Consider the following 23,107-nt stretch of genomic DNA (forward strand, 5'->3'; position numbering starts at 1 on the left):
AACATGATTTACTCAGAGTGATGATTTTCCAAAAGCTGATGTATATTTTTAATAAGTGTGTGACTGTAATAATACAGTGTGTGTGTGTGTGTGTGCGGTGAAATAAAGATGATCTTACAGATGTTTCTGTTTCAGGGTTATTTTACTTCATTAAATCTAAAAAACAAACAAAAAGATTTGATACTTAATTTTTGTTAAATAAAATCATTAAATAAAAATAAAATAAAATATAAAAATCTTAAACTTATTGTATTTCCGCTAGTGGCCGAGGCAAGATGTCTTATTTTCATTCAGTTTAACTAGATGTTCTAAACTAAAATTAACGTGAAATACATTTTTTATAAAATTGAAATTATATTTTTCTTTATACGAAAAAAAAAGAAAAATAAACTTTATAGACACTTTTTTTAAAACGAATACAAATACCAAAACATACCAATTTTGTTGTACATTTTGACATTATTATTAGTTTTGCTGGGTTTTTGTGTAACTTTGTTGTGTTTTTGACATTTTGACACTGTTTTTTTTCTTTTCATTTCTATTTCAGTTTTAGTTATTTTAGTACATCGAGTTAAACTAAATTAAATTAAGAAACCTAGCTAAAATATAAAAAGTTTCAGTGCTACTTTAACTAAAATGAAAATGAAACTATAAGATATGACAATAAAAAGTAATTCAAAATGTAAGTTTAATAGTTTCTCAGCAGTGAACAGTGTCTGTCGAGTGGTTCACTGCGTCTGCTGTTCAGCGCTCATGTCGAGAGTATGTAGGCCGTGTGTGTGTGTGTGTGTGTGTGTGTGTGTGTGTGTGTGTGTGTGTGTGTGTGTTCAGTGGTTGGTGGGACGAGTCTGTAAGAACAGGTGGAGCTCGAGGAGCCTCTTCCTGTCAGAGAGCAGATCTTGATCTTGAGCTTCAGAGAACACACACACACACTCTCTCACACACACTCTCTCACACACACTCGACACGAAGCGTCTGAAGCCCGTCGCACAGATCCAGCAGATCTCCCGAGACCCGAGGCGGATCATGATGGTGTCGAGGCCCGTGTCCGCCGTGATCGCCCTGCTCTCGATGGCACCTGTGTCAGGTAACGGCCCTGTGTGTGTGTGTGTGTGTGTGTGTGTGTGTGTCGAGAGAAGGCCGCCATCTTTCTCAAAGTTTCTCTGGAGGATTTACTCTCCATCTCTTCCTCCTGTCAAACACTCACGATCCTCTCAGAGAAGTGGAGTCCAGCGTTTGACCTTTAACCTCTCGAACCCTAAAGCATCAGCGCAGTGTTTAACCTCGCAGGACCGAGGAGTGTCTCTCATCCTTCAGTCTCTCGACTCTGAGTGCACGCCTCACACATGACAGATAAACCACGCAGGAATTATGTTTTAAATGTGATTATAAGAAACTAAAGACCAAACGCTGGTTATGAAGATCAAAACACAGTCGACATGATTTATAAAACTTCACAGTTAGTGAACATGAACACAGCGTTTATTAATCATTGTTAATGTTATCCTCAACTACATTCTTAAAATCAGAAGTGTGTGTGGACCTGAACATGATCAACTGTGTGTGTTTTACTGACATCGACAGATTTAAAACGATTCGGGATATTTAAGAACATTTTTAAGTATTTTAATCAATTTAGCTGATTGTAATTTTCCCAGTATTTACTGAGCAAACTGATATTTATATAATCCAGCAAACCCAGTAAAGCCTGTGTTACTGTGATCTCCTGTGCAGATCCTCCACAGAGATTCGGCTCGACTGTGTTAATGTCATAACGGCTGGTAATATCACAGATGAGTGAAGCTGCTCAGAAATATCAAACATCAGAACAAACATCTTCAGTTTTTGAGCGCGGAGAGTAAAACTCAAGCATTGATGAACTGAGTGAATGATGTTTAATGTAGAAGAGTAATTCACTCTTTCCACTCGTGCTGTAGATCCGCTTCCTGAGCGATCGCTGCGTTTAATGCTGTTTTTCCACGAACTCGATGAAAGAAACTCAGTGAAATAATTCTGATGATTTCTGCACAGCTGAACACGCGCTCGGTGTGTCTGTCAGTTCTTCTTTTATATTCTATTCAACTTATTATATTCAAACTATTAACACAAGATTATACATCTTCATTTCTGCTTCAATATCGACTCTAGTTTGACTCTCAAAGAATCTTCAATTCATAATTCAGCTTCATCCTCAAGTTGCTTCCCAGCAAACACAAAATATGTTTTAAGAACGTTATGAAAACGATATTTCTGAATCTTCAAAATGTCCAGTTTATTAAATGTTTTAAAAATGTTATTTCTTGATTATGTGAACATTAAGGGAACGTTCCATTGTATCATCTTTCAATCATTATGAGAATGTTACTTTTGAACGTTCTAAAACAAGTAACAATATTTAAAACCGTTAGATGAACATAAACCAACTATAAAAACGTTAATTCTGAATCTTCAAAATGTCTAGTTTATTAAATGTTTTAAAAATGTTTTTTTTTTCTTGATTATGTGAACATTATGTGAACGTTCCATTGTATCATTCTTCAAACGTTACGGAATTGTTTACTTTTGAATGTTTTCTGAATGTTCTGAAACTAGTAACAATATTTAAAAACCGTTAGACGAACATCCAACTATAAAAACGTTAATTCTGAAACTTCAAAATGTCCAGTTTTTTTATTGTTTTAAAAACATTTGTTTCTTGGTTATGTGAACGTTCTATTGTATCAATTCTTCAAACATTATAAGAATGTTACTTTTGAACGTTCTAAAACAAGTAGCAATATTTGAAAACCCTTAGATGAACATAAACCAACTATAAAAACGTTAATTCTGAATCTTCAAAATATCCATTTTTTTAATTGTTTTTAAAAAAAATCTTGGTTATGTGAACGTTCCATTGTATCATTCTTCAATCGTTCTGAAAACGTTACTTTTGAATGTTTTCTGAATGTTCTGAAACAAGTGACAACATTTAAAAACCGTTAAACAAACATCCAACTATAAAAACGTTAATTCTGAAACTTCAAAATGTCCAGTTTGGACAGATGTTTGTTAAACATTTGTTTCTTGGTTATGTGAACGTTCCATTGTATCATCTTTCAATCATTATGAGAATGTTACTTTTGAACGTTCTAAAACAAGTAACAATATTTAAAACCGTTAGATGAACATAAACCAACTATAAAAACGTTATTTCTGAATCTTCAAAATGTCCAGTTTATTAAATGTTTTAAAAATGTTTTTTTCTTGATTATGTGAACATTATGTGAACGTTCCATTGTATCATTCTTCAAACGTTACGGAATTGTTACTTTTGAATGTTTTCTGAATGTTCTGAGACTAGTAACAACATTTAAAAACCGTTAGACGAACATCCAACTATAAAAACGTTATTTCTGAATCTTCAAATGTTTGTTAAACATTTGTTTCTTGGTTATGTGAACGTTCCATTGTATCATTTTTCAATCATTATGAGAATGTTACTTTTGAACGTTCTAAAACAAGTAACAATATTTAAAACCGTTAGATGAACGTCCAACTGAAATGTTTCAGAAAAATGTCCCATAACTGATGTCTGAATAATGTTTTTGTGCAAATGTTTTGCGCTCATTATTAAAGGCCTGATAGCGTTGACTGAGCGTTGTGTTGACGTCACTGGAAGAACGTTTGCTCATGACTCTGAGAGAATGAGTGTTTCTTGTTTTTCTTCAGTCTGCTGATGTTGTGGAAAGAGTTCGATCAGTGGGCGAGTCGAGCCGAGTTTCTCTAATTCTTCAGTGATGAATGACGAGACGCTGGAAAAAAACATGTTTCTGTTAGAAAAACATCATTTCAAGGAATAAACTCAATAACTCGAACATGAAATGCTGAATTTACTCTTTACTGACACGAGACTTAATTCTGTGAACTCAACTGTGTCACACCTGACAGATGTGGACACACACACACACACACACACACACACACACGTACTCATATGTGTGGATTAATTAAGATTTCATAATTTCTGAAAGAGTCTCTTCTGCTCATTAAAGCTGTGTTTATTTGATCAAAAATACAGTAAAACAGCGTAATATTATTCCAGTGTAAATCATCTGTTCTCTATGTGAATATATAGTAAAGTGTAATTTATTCCTGTGATCAAAGCTGAATGTTCAGCATCATTACTCCAGTCTTCAGTGTCACATGATCCTTCAGAAATCACTCTAATATGAGGATTTGATGCTCAAGAAACATTTATGATCAATGTTGAAAACACGATAATTCAAAAGTTTGTGGTAAGATTAAAACGTAAATTTTATTAATAAGAAATAATCTTTTTATTCATCAAGGACGCATTAATTGATCAAAAGTGACAGTAAAGACTTGTATAAAGTTACAAAAGATTCTATTTCAAATAAAACAAAACATTTTTAATTTTTATTATCAGTGTTGAAAACAGTTTAATATTTTTGTGGAAACTGATACATTTTATTTCTCACGATTCTTTGATGAATAGAAAGTTCAAAAGAACAGAATTTATTTGAAATATAATTTTTTGTAACATTATAAATGTCACTTTTGATCAATTTAATGCGTCTTTGATGAATAAAAGGTTTTATTGTAAATTTTACCCCAAACTTTTGAACCGTAGAATATATTTTTATCAAGACATTATTAATATTCAAAACTAATATGTAAATAATTACGCTCTATTTTCAAATTTTTCACACACTTTAGTGTTCGAGTAGCTGTCGACTAGTGTGATATTTGTCTTTAAAGTTGATCTCGAACAGTGATCGCTTCGTTCCTCACCCGTCCGCTCACATTTCATTTACTGTTTAATCAAAAGTCTGAAACTAATTTAATACGTGTCGTTGATTTTTATTGCAGGAATATAAAACACATTTCTTCAGTCCCACTCGTTGAGAACAGAAATACAGAAGCTCATAAAATAAAGTAATGTAATATTTAGTTTGTCCTTTACTGTGTTTTACTAAAGACTCGATCACATGTACAAGTTATTAATGTGTCAAAGTCAAAATGTAAAACTTTTACTTTTATGTAAAATTGTACTTAAGTATTAAAAGAGTAAAAGAAACCGAGCAAAAACAAAAATCATTTTCAGTTTATGGAGATGAAGAACATCCGTCTAGTGTTTGCTGAACAATAAAACAATACAAGAACATGTTCATAGTTCAGATATCGCTCCGGATGCGGAGAAATATTATACAGTGAATCTAAAGGATATTAATGAAACGTTTATTCGAGGCCTTGATGTGGAATTAATTAGATTAGTCATGCAATGAATTTGATTAAAGATTGATTGATAAGCCTAGTTGTTTCTCAATATAATGTGCATTTACTGTAATCCCACAGATCCATGTACAGTGAATGCAACGTTTTATGATCTTCATTTTGTTTTCAAGAATTATAACATTTAATTAAGAAATGTAATGGTGGCTATAGAAATATATATAATGTAATTGACATTATCAGTGTAGTTTTATGATGTTTAATGAAGTCATATTGACTTCTATAGAAGCGTATACTGTAAAGTCTGAGAGATGCGAAAGCTTTTATACAGTGTTCTGCGGATAATAACCGACTGACCGTCGAGCCTCGAAACACTGCGAGAACAAGAGCTGAAGTAGAGCTGATGAACACTTAGATGAGCTGTGTGTGTGTGTGTGTGTGTGTGTGTGTGTGTGTGTGTGTGAGTCTGACCGGGTTAAAGAGCTGAAGTAGAACTAAAGTAGAACTGAAGTGTGTCCAGAGGAATTCTGTTCTCATCAGAGTCGTTTCACATCATGAGGGTTTGAGTCTAACGGGGTTAAAGAGCAGAAGCTGATGAACACTTAGACGAGCTGTGTGTGTGTGTGTGTGTGTGTGTGTGTGTGTGTGTGTGTGTGCGCGCGCGCGTGTGTGTGTGTTTGTGTGTGTGTGTGTGTGTGTGTGAGTCTGACCGGGTTAAAGAGCTGAAGCTGATGAACACTTAGATGAGCTGTGTGTGTGTGTGTGTGTGTGTGTGTGTGTGTGTGTGTGTGTGTGTGTGTGTGTGTGTGTGTGTGTGTGTGTGTGTGAGTCTGACCGGGTTAAAGAGCTGAAGCTGATGAACACTTAGATGAGCTGTGTGTGTGTGTGTTTGTGTTTGTGTGTGTGTGTGTGTGTGTGTGAGTCTGACCGGGTTAAAGAGCAGAAGCTGATGAACACTTAGACGAGCTCTGTGTGTGTGTGTGTGTGTGTGTGTGTGTGTGTGTGCAGGTCTGTGGTGTGTGAGAGGAAGCTCAGATCAGCCACATATAGACCAGCATCCTATTAAACACCTGAACTTCACCATAAGATGATGAAGATGAAGATGAAGATGATGATGATGATGATGATGAAGAACTGAATTCATCTCTCGTGTTCAGCGCTCACTCAAAAAAATTATTTTTGCCTCTTGTTAAATTTAATGAGTTAAAATAAGCTAAAGTAACACGATTGTTTTAATATTTTGTCACAACTTAATTTAATTGTGTTCAATCAACCTAATATATTTAAAACTGAAGTTTACTTACTTAATTTGTGTGAAAACTACATGAATCATTTTTGTTGACAACTAACTGGGCAGCGGATCTGTAGTTCCCAGCATGCTTTGCAAGGGACTGCATTAGGAGGGTAAATTTAGGGATTAAAGTGTTATTTTATGTTTTTCTGTAAATGGAAAGATGTTAGTTAATGTTAGTGTTTAATATTCAGTAATGTTAGAAACTTAGAGGACTTTCTGTAATGTGTTTGAATGTTGTGGTTAGAGTGGCTCCTGTGTTTAGCTCAGGGCCTCAGTGTACGCTATACAGGCATTACACCTCACTCGCTGACCTGCATAAGTAATATTCAATATTACTCTATAAAAAGTGGTTTTAATTTGATTGAACACGAGTAGCTTCTATCATTGGAAATATTATAATGTTGGTGATTTTAGGCAGGGCAAAAATTAAATGTAGTCAACCTGACAAAACTTTATCTAGCAGGAATGACTAAATGAATTTAAGTTCATACAACAAGATTACAATAAATCATTTCAAACAAATTAGATTTTGTTGGAAAAATGTAATTCATTTTCGTGGAAAAGTTTTCCTTAATTTAATCAAGTTAGTTCATAATCGTACGTCAGACGTTCTCATGACCTTTTATGACATTATGGCCATTGCAGAAGCTTCTGATCTCGTGCGCTCTTCTAATGTTTGTGTGTTTTCAATCTTTTGATTCATCGCTCAGACCGACAGCACTGACATATTCAAGTCTAAGTGACATGAATGATATACATTTTATTATATGACATTTATAAAAACGACATGAAATTAATATTAATTGTTCACTGCAAACATGTTCCTCCTCAGTGTTTCTGTCCCGTTCTCCAGCACAAACATCTAAACACTCTGAAATCAAGGCATTTACTGGAAGAACGACTGAAGATATTAATGAAAAATGAATCAAAATGAGTTTGATCTTAAAACAAGAGCAAATATCTGCCAGTGGAGTCAGACAAATACTGCTAATCTTGTTCTTCCCTTTGAATGAAGTTTATTTTTCTGACTCCATTAGCAGATATTTGTTCTTGTTTTAAGATCAAACTCACGTCAGTGATTTTTCTTATATTAAAGACATATATTGCGCAGCTCATTGATCGCTGAAACGTTTATCATTAATACATGGAGTGGTTGAATTCTAATGTAGAGTGCGGTCTGTTATTTCTTGATAACCGCTGCTAAGTATAGCACACCGTTGCCATGATAAACAGAGCGTTGCTATGGACGCAGGGTCTAACCGCAGAGACGGAACGGACTATTTTCTTTAGCGGAAGCAATACAATCGTTTTTAAATCAATAAACTCCTTTTTGAATCATTATTTTGTGTCAAATTATTGATTTATTTGGTAGGTAGCCATGTAACAAGCGGGATAATGTAGAGCGAGGCGGTTGTTATGGCGAATACAATCCCTTCAGGCTGACTCAAGATCCCTCCGCGAGTCTGTCAGCCTCGCTCTACATGATCCCTTACTTAATATAGTCCAGACCAGTTTAGATTAAATGATGTTCATTACATGTTTTGAATAAAATGTTCGGTTCAGTCACACAGTTCTCTGGTTTCATCTGTGTAATGAATGTAAATGCAGTAGATTCAGAGGTCAAAATTCACGTTTGACGCTGGTTTATCTGGTTTAGTTCAGTGATGAACATCTGCTCGGTTTATGGGGATTTTTAGCTGTTCACGGTTTCATGATTAAATATGATTTAGTGAAGTTCACTACGTAATTTCGTGAACCCATCTAATCTATCAATGGTAACACTTTACAGTAAGGTTTATTAGTTAACATTAGTAAACTACCTTGATTAACATGAACTGAGAATGAACACACTTCTACAGCATTTATTAATCTTAGTAAATATTAATTTCAACATTTATTATGTATTTATTTATCATACATTATTGAAATCAAAGGTTGTAGTTGTAAACATTGGTTAATGCACTGTGAAAGATGAACTAATACAGTAACAAATGTATTGATCATTGTTAGTTCATGTTAGTTAACTAATGTTAACTAATGAACCGTATAAAGTGTGTTGACGTCCCTCCTCCTCCCAGCTTTAGTAGCGCCACTGGGAGTGTGTGTCCGAGCTTCCTCGAGCCCAAACACGCTTAGCTTTCCTGCCGCTCAAACAATAGAGCGTTTGGGCTTGCAACGCCAAGGTCATGGGTTCGATTCCCAGGAAAAGCAAGAACTGATAAGAATGTAAAATGTGTAGCTTGAAATGCAATGTGAGTCGCTTTGGATAAAAGCTAAATTAAGCTAATAAGGTTCCATTTACATTTATGCAAATGGAACCTTATTAGCTTAAACATATGGACTCATGCATATTCTGTGTGTGAATCAAACCTGCAGCTGAAGGAGTTTCACACACAGCGACATGTTTAATCTGTGCTGTGTGTGTGTGTGTGTGTGTGTTCCTCCCGTTTTATCTCTCACTCACACGTTATTCAGTTAGAGCAGCTGAACAAACCGCTGAACTAGAAAAAGCTCGAGTCTCAAACACCACAAACACTTTAGATGAGACTCTTCATATGGTTGTTTATGTGTATATGTGTGTGTGTGTGTGTGTGTGTGTGTGTGTGTTATATTATAATGCTGAAAGTGCTCAGTATTCATAAACTGAATGATGTTCTTCCTCAGTGTTTCTGTCTTGTTTTCCAGCACAAATATCTAAACATTCTTAAATTTAAGATGCATTTACTGGAGAAGCAACATGACTGAAGATATTAAGTCTTGTTTACTGAAAATGTATCAAAATGAAGTTCGTTTTTAATTCAAAGGGAAAACGCGATTATTTTTCTGACCTCATTGGCAAGTATTTGTTCTTGTTTAAAACACAAACTCGCTTCATTTTGGTAATCTTTTTTTAGGAAAACGAATTTTTCATTTTGCGTTGATTTTACCCTCACATTGTGTTCGGGACATTTTAACCCGGAAAGTATTTTGATTTGAGTATTTGATGTTATTACATTGGACTACACCACAATTTTCCTAAAAATATATTTTGATCATTTCTTTACTTTTACACCTTTTAACTCTCTCTGTTCCAGCACTTTAGAAACAGTTGCTCCTTTGCGCTTAGAGAAAATGAAAGAAAATAGTCCAACGCCGTGAACGAGCACACTCGGGCCTTAAGAGAGCAGCCAGAAACATGGAGCGCAACTGGAAGAAAACACAACTAGAGGTTTTCCGCATCTTGTGGAAGGAAAGTGTTACTGCATACAGAGAGGCTTTAAAAGCTGCTAGATCTGCTTATTTTTCAACCCTAGAAGAAAACAAACATAATTCTAGGTATTTATTTGAAACGGTGGCTAAACTAATGAAAAATAAATCTTCAACCCCAGAAGTTTCCAAGAAACACAGCAGTAACGACTTTATGAACTTCTTCACTTATAAGATTGATAATATTAGAGAGAAAATTATGACTATGCAACCGTCTACTACAGTATCGCATCAGATGTTGTGCTATAGATGCCCTGAAGAGCAATTGTATTCATTCTTTGCTATAGGACAGGGGAAACATCGTATAAACAAAAGTAGATATTTTGAAAAATGTCAGTAACCAAACCGTTGATTGGCCCCATTGACTCCCATAGTATTTGTTTCCATCCATGGGCCCATTCAGCAGAAGAAAGACATTCATACAGGTTTGGAACAACTTGAGGTTGAGTAAATGATGACAGAATGTTCATTTTTGTGTGAATTATCCCTTTAATATCATTAATTCATCTTTCTCATTAGGATACGTACCAAAAAACTTTAAGCTGGCTATGATTAAACCGCTTGTTAAAAAACGCAACTTGATCCTACAGAATTAGTCAATTACAGGCCGATCTCGAATCTACCTTATCTGTCAAAGATACTAGAAAAGGCAGTATCTTCACAACTGTGTTCCTTTCTTGAAAGAAATGATATCTGAGAGGATTTCCAGTCCGGATTTAGACCGTACCATAGTACCGAGACAGCTCTCATTAGAGTCACAAATGATTTGCTCTCATCATCCGATCGTGGTTGTGTCTCTCTATTAGTGTTACTCGATCTTAGTGCTGAGTTTGACACCATCGACCACAACATTCTTTTAAATAGACTCGATCATTATGTTGGCATTAGTGGAATTGCACTAGCATGGTTTAAATCATACTTATCTGACCGTTATCAGTTTGTAGCAGTAAATGATGAGATGTCTCATCGATCACAAGTTCAGTATGGCGTACCACAAGGCTCAGTACTAGGACCGCTGCTGTTCACTCTGTACATGCTACCCTTAGGAGATATCATTAGGAAACATGGCATTAGTTTTCACTGTTATGCCAATGATACTCAGCTCTATATTTCTTCAAAACCTAACGAAACTTACCAATTCACTAAATTAACAGAATGCATAGCTGATATAAAAAACTGGATGACTCGTAATTTCCTACGACTAAACTCTGAAAAAAACAGAGATTCTAATTATTGGACAAAAAACTTCCTCACGTAATAATCTAGAATACTGTCTAACACTTGATGGCTGCTCTGTTAAGTCATCGTCGTCGGTTAGGAACATGGGTGTGTGTGTGTGTGTGTGTGTGTGTGTGTGTGTGTGTGTGTGTGTGTGTGGGTGCGCTCTTTGATACCAATCTTTCATTTGAAAGTCACGTGTCTAGTATCTGTAAAACCGCATTCTTCCATCTTAAAAATGTATCTAAATTACGCCATATGCTCTCATTGACAAATGCAGAACTATTAGTTCTTGTTGCATCTTAAGAAGAATGGCGTCTACACTAATATGAGTCTCTCTGTTGATCCCGAGGTTTACTGTAGTCAGCCGGATCCGGGCCGTATCCAGATCCATTTTTGCTGTGTTTGTTTGCTTTGAGCTCATCAGAGTCTCATCAGTAATCTGCTGTTCTTGTGTTTGTTCTGCAGAAGCACTTTCGCCGTACGACCCTCAGAACTGCTACGCTCTGGACGGGCTTCTGTTGCTGTACGGGATCGTCATCACTGCGTTCTTCGTGCACGCACGAGTGAGTCTGCCACACATACACACACACACACACACACACACACACACACACACACACGCGCGCGCACACACACAAAACAAAACATTCTCAGAATGTTCTCAGAAGGTTAAGAACAAACGTTGTTCCAATAACGTTAATAGAATTTTTTTTTCAAAGTTATCTTGTAGTTTTTCTAAAACATTTCAGTTGGACGCTAATCTAACGTTTTTTAAATGTTACCATTTGTTTCAGAGAACATTCAAAAGTAACGTTCCCATAATGTTTGAGGAATGATACAATGGAATGCTCTTTTAACGTTCACATAACCAAGAAAAACTTTTTTAAAACATTTAATAAACTGGACATTTTGAATATTCAGGAATAATATTTTCATAACTTTATGGGAATGTTAGCAAAACATTAATAGAAGAAGATTAACAGAAGTTTCTTCCTTCAGTTCATCAGGAAGAGAAGCAAACCAGACGTAGAGTCTCCATATCAGGTGAGAATCACATCAGACGAACAATCGACCTGATGTTAAAGATCCTGCTGTTAAAGATCCTGATGTTAAAGATCCTGATGTTAAAGATCCTGATGTTAAAGATCCTGATGTTAAAGATCCTGATGTTAAAGATCCTGATGTTAAAGATCCTGATGTTGTGTGCAGGCGATTAACACCAGAGGGAAGGAGGTGTACAGTGACCCGAAGCACAGCGCTCAAGGGGTGAGTGATGATACACACCACATACATGACATCACACGTCACATGATGAGCCTGTGATGATACGTCAAGTCAAGTCTCCTTTAATTATACAGCGCTTTTAACAACACAGTGTTTCAAAGCAGCTTTACAGAGATAACAGGAAAATAATGCAACAAAGTTTGTTTCCAGAAGAAAATAGCGTCACAGTCCAGCTGAAGTAAGTTCAGTGATGGTTCATTTGTGTTGTAAAGAAGTTATTAATTTAGTTCATTTATATATATATATATATATAGCCGCTCTGGAGTAAACCGTGATGTCATCGTCCAGCTCAGTTCAGTTATATATATAATGGTGTCAGTGCAGGAGATCAATAATCTAAACACAGCTGGTCGTCGTCTTGAACGCCTGTACAGGAAAACTGGTTTAACTGTTCACCTTACTGCTTACAATGACCATATTCAGTTCTACAAATCTGCTATAAATACTGCACGCTCTAGTTACTACTCTACCATCATTAACAACGCATCCTCTCGGCCAAAAACACTGTTTTCTATAGTCAACAAACTCACCAACCCTCCTGCACCCGCTATGAGTAACTCCGCAGACCTCTGAGAGTCATTTTTGCACTTCTTTCAAAGTAAGACTGATAGAATTTATACTCTCTTCCCATCCACTACCTCTACAGTTCTTACACACGTCTTCCCCACCTCTTCTACATGTGGTACTCTCACTGCTTTTGCCCCGCCAACCCCTGCTTATATCTCTGAGCTAATTAACAAAGCAAACTCATCCTCCTGTCATCTTGATCCTGCTCCTACTACTCTACTCAAAACATGTGCACCCGTTATTTCACCATTGATTTCACTTCTCATCACTCAACTTCTAAGCACTGGTGTTGTTCCTCTGGAACTTAAAACTGCTGCCGTCAGTCCTGTCCTAAAGAAACCTGGCCTCGACCCCTCTGACATGGCCAACTACCGACCTATTTCTAATTTACCATTCCTTTCAAAACTGCTTGAGAAACTTCAAACTCATTTGTCATCCAACAACCTTTATGAATGTTTTCAATCTGGTTTCCGCACCCTTCACAGCACTGAGACTGCACTTCTTAGGGTTGTTAATGATCTCCTTGTGGCCACTGACTCCGGCTCCACCAGTATTCTAATTCTCCTAGACATTTCCTCTGCATTTGATACAGTCTCTCATAGTATTCTCATCTCACGACTCTCTGCTCTTGGTATTTACCTGTCTGATCGGCAGCATTACATCTCCATCCGCCAGTCTAAGTCCACTCCTGCCTCTGTCCCGCACGGTGTTCCTCAGGGTTCTGTTCTTGGGCCTCTTCTCTTCATCATCTACATGCTTCCACTAGGTGATATCATCCGTCATCATGGCTTCAAATTCCACTGTTACGCAGACAACACCCAACTGTACATCCACTCCCAACGCAATGCTCCTTTCCCAACGCTTTCCATATCAGCTTGTATTGATGAAATAAATGCTTGGATGGCCAGTAATTTTCTCAAACTTAACACAGACAAAACAGATTTACTTCTTATTGGTTCACCTCACACTACATCCCGGGTCTGTGTTGACAATCTCACTATTGCTGGAGTTCTGGTTAAACCTTCCACCACTGTCAAAAACCTGGGTAAAATCTTTGATTCCTCCCTTTCCTTTCTTCCCCACATCTCCTCTCTCACTAAATCTGCCTTCTTCCACCTTCGCAATATTGCACGCTTACGTCCATTTCTTACCATCAGTGATGCTGAGACCCTGGTTCATGCTTTCATCAGTTCGCGGCTGGACTACTGCAATTCTCTTTTCTATGGCCTACCAAACTCATCATTAAATCAAATTCAATATATCCAGAACTCTGGCGCCAGAGTCCTCACTTACACTAAGAAATCTTCCCACATTACCCCCATCTTACGCAGTCTACACTGGTTACCCATCCGCTATCGCATTCAGTACAAGATACTCCTTATTACATTCAAAGCACTCCATGGTCTTGCCCCAAACTATATCTCTGACCTCATCCACACATACACACCTGTCCGCACACTTAGATCATCCGATACCGGTCTGTTGACAATCCCACGGCACAAACTATCATCATTTGGTGGAAGGGCTTTCTGCACCGCCAACTCTCTGGAATTCAATTCCACAACAAATCCGCAATCTCTCATCACTACAAGACTTCAAAACCCACATTAAAACACATCTTTTTGTCACTTGTTTCCCTGACCCCTGAATGTTCTGATTCTATATGTACTATACCTCTACTATGTTATCCTTCACAGTTTATATGTATTGTCGCTATGTCATGTTTCTATGTTATGCGTATTTGTAATTATTGTAAAGCGACCTTGAGTCCTCAGAAAGGCGCTATATAAAATAAACATATTATTATTATTATTATTAATAATATTATTGAATATTAAATGTCCCCGACTAAGCAAGACAAAAGCCAGAGGCGACAGTGAAGGAACCAAACCTCCATCAGTGACAGAATGGAGGAATAAACCTTGTGAGAAACCAGACTCAGTCTCAGTTCTCCTCTGGCCAACGAGCGAACAGTGTGTGATTATGATTATGATCCAGGCAGCGTCACAGGTCAGAGGTCAGACTGGATCAGAACATTCAGAATATTATCCAGTTCAGTCTGGTTTAAGATCGGAGTCACGCCGGTGTGGAGACGAGTTTGTTGAGGATAGGGTTAGGGTTAGGGTTAGGGTTACCTTACCCTTACAGGAGACACCATCTCTGCTGACACTTCAGGGATGCGCTGAGGTCTCTGGTCTGGATACGGCCCGGGTCCGGCTCACTACAGTAAACCTCGGAATAAACAGAAAGAATAACATTAGCATAGATGCCATTCTTCTTTTGATGTAACGAGTACATTGGGTGTTATAGGAAGTGCTTTGTAAGTGATCAGCAATATTTTAAAATGTATGCGATGTTTAATAGGGAGCCAGTGCAGTGTGGACAGAACCGGGCTAATATGGTCATACTTCCTGGTTCTGGTAAGAACTCGAGCTGCTGCGTTTTGGACCAGCTGTAGTTTGTTTATTAAGCGTGCAGGGCAACCACCCAGTAGAGCATTACAGTAATCTAGCCTTGAGGTCATGAACGCATGAACTAACTGTTCCGCATTTGTCAATGAGAGCATATGATGTAATTTACGCCATACGCCATATGTAATTTATATTTAGATATATTTTTAAGATGGAAAAATGCGGTTTTACAGATACTAGAAATGTGACTTTCAAATGAAAGATTGGTATCAAAGAGTGTGTGTGTGTGTTTGTTTCACAGGGTCGCAAGAAAGGAGACGACACCTACACGGTAAGAGCTTCATCACAACAGGAAGGAAGTTTATTAGCAGCGCGTGAGAATAATGAAGCAGAAGCTCGTCGTTCACCACAGAAGCTCATCGTTACAGCAGACGCTCCTTCTGAACCAAACCACTGACACGCTCAACTAAACTCTGCACTAATACAATATAATATACAGAGTTTCAAAATTATGCAGATTTGGTATACATTATTAATATAATATAATGTAATATAATACACTTGTCAATTTATTTCATATTTATTTCATATCGGTTTCCAGAAATCACACGAAAACATTGACATTTGCCTTAAAAAAATCAAACCTTTATTTGATTGTTTCACTTTATTTTAGTCTTTGTTACAGTGAAATTAAACCGTGCCAGTAATGAACTTCATGCTCCATCTATAGTCTAATTACAGTCATGTGTTATTATGCAGATACTGTTATTACTATAGTAAAATAGTGTTGCCGTTTGTTTATAATTCAAATGATGATGATGAAGATGAAGATGATTATGATGATGATGATTATGATGAAGATGATGATGATGATTATGATTATGATGGTTTGTTTCAGCCTCTGAGCAGGAAGACAGACGACACGTATCGTGAGATCGAACCCCGAGGAGACGTGAGTGTTTTACTCTGATCTGGTGTCGATTAGTGTGTGTGATCTGAGAAGAGACTGATTGTGTGTTGTGTTGATTAGTGTGTGTGATCTGAGTAGAGACTGATTGTGTGTTGTGTTGATTAGTGTGTGTGATTTGAGAAGAGACTGATTGTGTGTTGTGTTGATTAGTGTGTGTGTGATCTGAGAAGAGACTGATTGTGTGTTGTGTTGATTAGTGTGTGTGATTTGAGAAGAGACTGATTGTGTTGTGTTGATTAGTGTGTGTGATTTGAGAAGAGACTGATTGTGTGTTGTGTCGATTAGTGTGTGTGATCTGAGAAGAGACTGATTGTGTGTTGTGTTGATTAGTGTGTGTGATCTGAGAAGAGACTGATTGTGTGTTGTGTTGATTAGTGTGTGTGATCTGAGAAGAGACTGATTGTGTGTTGTGTTGATTAGTGTGTGTGATCTGAGAAGAGACTGATTGTGTGTTGTGTTGATTAGTGTGTGTGATCTGAGAAGAGACTGATTGTGTGTTGTGTCGATTAGTGTGTGTGATCTGAGAAGAGACTGATTGTGTGTTGTGTTGATTAGTGTGTGTGATCTGAGAAGAGACTGATTGTGTGTTGTGTTGATTAGTGTGTGTGATCTGAGAAGAGACTGATTGTGTGTTGTGTTGATTAGTGTGTGTGATCTGAGAAGAGACTGATTGTGTGTTGTGTTGATTAGTGTGTGTGATCTGAGAAGAGACTGATTGTGTGTTGTGTTGATTAGTGTGTGTGATCTGAGAAGAGACTGATTGTGTGTTGTGTTGATTAGTGTGTGTGATCTGAGAAGAGACTGATTGTGTGTTGTGTTGATTAGTGTGTGTGATCTGAGAAGAGACTGATTGTGTGCTGTGTTGATTAGTGTGTGTGATCTGAGAAGAGACTGATTGTGTGTTGTGTTGATTAGTGTGTGTGATCTGAGAAGAGACTGATTGTGTGTTGTGTTGATTAGTGTGTGTGATTTGAGTAGAGACTGATTGTGTGTTGTGTTGATTAGTGTGTGTGATCTGAGAAGAGACTGATTGTGTGTTGTGTCGATTAGTGTGTGTGATCTGAGAAGAGACTGATTGTGTGTTGTGTCGATTAGTGTGTGTGATCTGAGAAGAGACTGATTGTGTGTTGTGTTGATTAGTGTGTGTGATCTGAGAAGAGACTGATTGTGTGTTGTGTTGATTAGTGTGTGTGATCTGAGAAGAGACTGATTGTGTGTTGTGTTGATTAGTGTGTGTGATCTGAGAAGAGACTGATTGTGTGTTGTGTTGATTAGTGTGTGTGATCTGAGAAGAGACTGATTGTGTGTTGTGTTGATTAGTGTGTGTGATCTGAGAAGAGACTGATTGTGTGTTGTGTTGATTAGTGTGTGTGATCTGAGAAGAGACTGATTGTGTGTTGTGTTGATTAGTGTGTGTGATCTGAGAAGAGACTGATTGTGTGTTGTGTTGATTAGTGTGTGTGATCTGAGAAGAGACTGATTGTGTGTTGTGTTGATTAGTGTGTGTGATCTGAGAAGAGACTGATTGTGTGTTGTGTCGATTAGTGTGTGTGATCTGAGAAGAGACTGATTGTGTGTTGTGTTGATTAGTGTGTGTGATCTGAGAAGAGACTGATTGTGTGTTGTGTTGATTAGTGTGTGTGATCTGAGAAGAGACTGATTGTGTGTTGTGTTGATTAGTGTGTGTGATCTGAGAAGAGACTGATTGTGTGTTGTGTTGATTAGTGTGTGTGATCTGAGAAGAGACTGATTGTGTGTTGTGTTGATTAGTGTGTGTGATCTGAGAAGAGACTGATTGTGTGTTGTGTTGATTAGTGTGTGTGATCTGAGAAGAGACTGATTGTGTGTTGTGTTGATTAGTGTGTGTGATCTGAGAAGAGACTGATTGTGTGTTGTGTTGATTAGTGTGTGTGATCTGAGAAGAGACTGATTGTGTGTTGTGTTGATTAGTGTGTGTGATCTGAGAAGAGACTGATTGTGTGTTGTGTTGATTAGTGTGTGTGATTTGAGTAGAGACTGATTGTGTGTTGTGTTGATTAGTGTGTGTGATCTGAGAAGAGACTGATTGTGTGTTGTGTCGATTAGTGTGTGTGATCTGAGAAGAGACTGATTGTGTGTTGTGTCGATTAGTGTGTGTGATCTGAGAAGAGACTGATTGTGTGTTGTGTTGATTAGTGTGTGTGATCTGAGAAGAGACTGATTGTGTGTTGTGTTGATTAGTGTGTGTGATCTGAGTAGAGACTGATTGTGTGTTGTGTTGATTAGTGTGTGTGATTTGAGAAGAGACTGATTGTGTGTTGTGTTGATTAGTGTGTGTGATCTGAGTAGAGACTGATTGTGTGTTGTGTTGATTAGTGTGTGTGATCTGAGAAGAGACTGATTGTGTGTTGTGTTGATTAGTGTGTGTGATCTGAGAAGAGACTGATTGTGTGTTGTGTTGATTAGTGTGTGTGATCTGAGAAGAGACTGATTGTGTGTTGTGTTGATTAGTGTGTGTGATCTGAGAAGAGACTGATTGTGTGTTGTGTTGATTAGTGTGTGTGATTTGAGAAGAGACTGATTGTGTGTTGTGTTGATTAGTGTGTGTGATCTGAGAAGAGACTGATTGTGTGTTGTGTTGATTAGTGTGTGTGATTTGAGAAGAGACTGATTGTGTGTTGTGTTGATTAGTGTGTGTGATTTGAGAAGAGACTGATTGTGTGTTGTGTTGATTAGTGTGTGTGATCTGAGAAGAGACTGATTGTGTGTTGTGTTGATTAGTGTGTGTGATCTGAGAAGAGACTGATTGTGTGTTGTGTTGATTAGTGTGTGTGATCTGAGAAGAGACTGATTGTGTGTTGTGTTGATTAGTGTGTGTGATCTGAGAAGAGACTGATTGTGTGTTGTGTTGATTAGTGTGTGTGATTTGAGAAGAGACTGATTGTGTGTTGTGTTGACTAGTGTGTGTGATCTGAGTAGAGACTGATTGTGTGTTGTGTTGATTAGTGTGTGTGATTTGAGAAGAGACTGATTGTGTGTTGTGTTGATTAGTGTGTGTGATCTGAGAAGAGACTGATTGTGTGTTGTGTTGACTAGTGTGTGTGATTTGAGTAGAGACTGATTGTGTGTTGTGTTGATTAGTGTGTGTGATCTGAGAAGAGACTGATTGTGTGTTGTGTTGATTAGTGTGTGTGATTTGAGAAGAGACTGATTGTGTGTTGTGTTGATTAGTGTGTGTGATTTGAGAAGAGACTGATTGTGTGTTGTGTTGATTAGTGTGTGTGATCTGAGAAGAGACAAATTGTGTGTTGTGTTGACTAGTGTGTGTGATCTGAGAAGAGACTGATTGTGTGTTGTGTTGATTAGTGTGTGTGATCTGAGAAGAGACTGATTGTGTGTTGTGTTGATTAGTGTGTGTGATCTGAGAAGAGACTGATTGTGTGTTGTGTTGATTAGTGTGTGTGATCTGAGAAGAGACTGATTGTGTGTTGTGTTGATTAGTGTGTGTGATTTGAGAAGAGACTGATTATGTGTTGTGTTGATTAGTGTGTGTGATTTGAGAAGAGACTGATTGTGTGTTGTGTTGATTAGTGTGTGTGATCTGAGAAGAGACTGATTGTGTGTTGTGTTGATTAGTGTGTGTGATTTGAGAAGAGACTGATTGTGTGTTGTGTTGATTAGTGTGTGTGATCTGAGAAGAGACTGATTGTGTGTTGTGTTGATTAGTGTGTGTGATTTGAGAAGAGACTGATTATGTGTTGTGTTGATTAGTGTGTGTGATTTGAGAAGAGACTGATTGTGTGTTGTGTTGATTAGTGTGTGTGATCTGAGAAGAGACTGATTGTGTGTTGTGTTGATTAGTGTGTGTGATCTGAGTAGAGACTGATTGTGTGTTGTGTTGATTAGTGTGTGTGATTTGAGAAGAGACTGATTGTGTGTTGTGTTGATTAGTGTGTGTGATTTGAGAAGAGACTGATTGTGTGTTGTGTTGATTAGTGTGTGTGATCTGAGAAGACTGATTGTGTGTTGTGTTGATTAGTGTGTGTGATCTGAGAAGAGACTGATTGTGTGTTGTGTTGATTAGTGTGTGTGATCTGAGAAGAGACTGATTGTGTGTTGTGTTGATTAGTGTGTGTGATTTGAGAAGAGACTGATTATGTGTTGTGTTGATTAGTGTGTGTGATTTGAGAAGAGACTGATTGTGTGTTGTGTTGATTAGTGTGTGTGATCTGAGAAGAGACTGATTGTGTGTTGTGTTGATTAGTGTGTGTGATCTGAGTAGAGACTGATTGTGTGTTGTGTTGATTAGTGTGTGTGATTTGAGAAGAGACTGATTGTGTGTTGTGTTGATTAGTGTGTGTGATTTGAGAAGAGACTGATTGTGTGTTGTGTTGATTAGTGTGTGTGATCTGAGAAGACTGATTGTGTGTTGTGTTGATTAGTGTGTGTGATCTGAGAAGAGACTGATTGTGTGTTGTGTTGATTAGTGTGTGTGATCTGAGAAGAGACTGATTGTGTGTTGTGTTGATTAGTGTGTGTGATCTGAGAAGAGACTGATTGTGTGTTGTGTTGTTGTCGTCCACAGCGCCGTCGGGATCAGGTTTATCAGGTCAGAAGTGTTTCAGATCTCAGAATAAAGTGCATGATATGCTTTGATCTGTTCAGAAGTGTGTTTTCTCACGGAGTGTGTGTTTGTTTCAGGGTCTGAGCTCCATGACTAAAGACACGTATGACTCTCTGCACATGCAGCAGATTCACCCGCCGCCTCGTTAGGAGCTCGTCAAACCCTCGTCAGGCCACAGTCCATTCCTGAGTCCGTTCCGGAGTTCATTCCTTAGTCCATTCCTTAGTTCATTCCTCAGTCCACTCCGGTCCGGTTCCAGGCCTTCTTTCCCTCCTAAAGGCCCCAGTCACGTGATTATTGTGTTTTTACAGTAACTGTTTCTCCACTTCATGAATGATAGACTTTCATAATGAGCTCAAAGTTTGCATGTCGTACATGTCCAGTAGCGTCAAAGTCAGAAGAATCGGTATCACTTTACATCAGTTAACATCAATTAACGATGAACAACACTTTCATTAATACAGCATTTATTAATTTTAGTCAATGATAATTTCAGCATTTACTGATATATTAATAAAATCAAAGGTTGCATTTGTTAATATTATTTAATAGACCAATGATCCGTTGTATATTACTGACATTAACAAAGGTTAATAAATGCTTTAAAAATGTAATTTTGATTGTTAGTTAATGCATTAACTAATATTGATGAACGAGTCCTTAAAGTGATACCAAAAACATCCATGTAAAGCCTTTGACAGTAAATCTGATTGAGCAAACGATTAAACATCATGTGATTCAACTAATGATTAATTCTGGACGAGTCTCATTAGTGTAGTATTGTACACTCTTAAATAGAGCTTCCAAAATGTATTTTATTCACAGCGATGCCGAAAAACAATTTTGGGATTTTCACCTTTCTTAAAAGAACCATTTTAAAAACATTTTAATAATCTGAAGACCCTTCTGTGGAGTGGAGAGATTCACGGATGTTGAAGGTTCTTCGTGGAACCATCATTACTGTTAAATAACCTTTATTTTTAATATAGAATATGTTCCTGAAGATAGACTTATTTTCTGGTGTTTCTGTGGTGAAATCTGAGATTCACTGAGTTTGATGTTGTGTGTCTTTATCGCGGCTCTTTTAATAACATGATGCATTTACTCTTTTAAAACTGAGAATTTCACTGTATTTCATTTTGTTGTTGTTACTTTGTGTGTCTGTAATTTTGTCATCAGCTTGTTAATAAAATGATCTTTCACTGCACTTGTCAGTAAATGATGAGTTTTGAAGCTTCGACTCAGAAGAAGAACAGATCACACTGAGAAACAGTCTGAGGAAAACATTTAATGAAATCTACAGCAACAGCAACATGAGAGTGTGTGAGTGTGTGTGAGAGTCTAAATGAGTGCACGTGTGTGTGTGAGTGTGTGTGAGTGTGAGTCTGATTGAGAGTGTGTGTGTGTGTCAGTCAAGTCATCCTCATTTATATAGCGCTTTTAACAATGTAGATTGTTTCAAAGCAGCTTTACAGAGATAAACGTATAATTTAAGGTAACAGAGATTGTTTTGGCTTTATAGCGGTTCTTTAATAAAGTTATTTTCCAGCTAAAGTTAGTTTTGATTGATTCGCTTCCCTCGCAACAATCATTTGTTATTAAATTAGGGGCCGCTAAGACGACACCATTCCCTCTACACAGACTTTAAACGCGAACCTGTGAGAAACGCTGATGGCGTTCACATGCGCATTAAGAACTGGTTCTATAGTTATGTGCGTTTGAATATATGTGTGCAGGTTTGTAATTCCCTACAGACCAAGCCTAAACAAAGTACTGGTGTTTCCTTATAAATTTTGATACAGAATTTTATTTTATTTTATCACTTCGGGGTAGGAACGCGAAACGAATTTCCCGACAGCGCTTTATCTGTAGAGTGGTAAAGGGATCCTCCATAGGGAGAGACTAGTCGGCACTTCAGCACTGTGTTGACATCGGGTCCAGGCGAAGGGCCTTCATCAGATCTGGATACGGCCTGGATCCGGCAGGCTGCAGGAAAACCTCGGGATAAACAAAGACACTAAAATTAGCGTAGATGCCATTCTTCTTATGATGTAACGAGTACATCAGGATTTATGGGAAGTGTTCCCGGTTCCGGCTGACCTAATCTATGCAGCCTAACACTGAATTATAGAAGTCTATAATGTATTATGTGAATGCTAGGTCAAAGAGATGTGTCTTTAGTCTAGCTTTGAACTGACAGAGTGTGTCTGCTTCCCGGACAATGGTAGGAAGATTGTTCCAGAGTTTTGGTGCTAAATAGGAGAAGGATCTACCGCCAG

At 37.6% G+C, this 23,107-nt stretch overlaps 2 protein-coding genes across 2 annotated transcripts in view; both read left to right on the forward strand.

Annotated features, from left to right (window-relative positions):
• Positions 1–123, forward strand: part of creg1 (cellular repressor of E1A-stimulated genes 1) — an 8,305-nt gene extending 8,182 nt beyond the window's left edge. Inside the window, exon 4 of the mRNA XM_079864052.1 lies at positions 1–123. This exon is cut by the window's left edge and continues 836 nt beyond it. The gene's annotated coding sequence lies outside the window, so the exon portion shown is untranslated.
• Positions 124–486: 363 nt separating this feature from the next.
• Positions 487–22,035, forward strand: cd247 (CD247 molecule). The gene is made up of 8 exons (XM_079864053.1): positions 487–1,087; positions 11,459–11,556; positions 11,993–12,037; positions 12,203–12,259; positions 15,557–15,586; positions 16,154–16,207; positions 20,790–20,813; positions 20,906–22,035. The coding sequence occupies exons 1-8, from the start codon at positions 1,027–1,029 to the stop codon at positions 20,975–20,977; spliced, it is 441 nt and encodes a 146-aa protein (XP_079720179.1). The 5' UTR covers positions 487–1,026; the 3' UTR covers positions 20,978–22,035.
• The last annotated feature ends 1,072 nt before the right edge of the window (positions 22,036–23,107 follow it).

This window comes from Squalius cephalus (genome assembly GCF_949319135.1).
Source record: "Squalius cephalus genome assembly, chromosome: 2".
In the NCBI taxonomy this organism is placed as follows: Eukaryota; Metazoa; Chordata; class Actinopteri; order Cypriniformes; family Leuciscidae; genus Squalius; species Squalius cephalus.

Excerpts from the sequence above, each read along its gene's own strand:
- cd247 (XM_079864053.1), top strand. The coding sequence starts at position 1,027 with ATGATGGTGTCGAGGCCCGTGTCCGCCGTGATCGCCCTGCTCTCGATG. Across the intron at positions 12,038-12,202 it reads ACGTAGAGTCTCCATATCAG|GCGATTAACACCAGAGGGAA; the intron begins GTGAGAATCACA and ends TGTTGTGTGCAG. Across the intron at positions 20,814-20,905 it reads GTCGGGATCAGGTTTATCAG|GGTCTGAGCTCCATGACTAA; the intron begins GTCAGAAGTGTT and ends TGTTTGTTTCAG.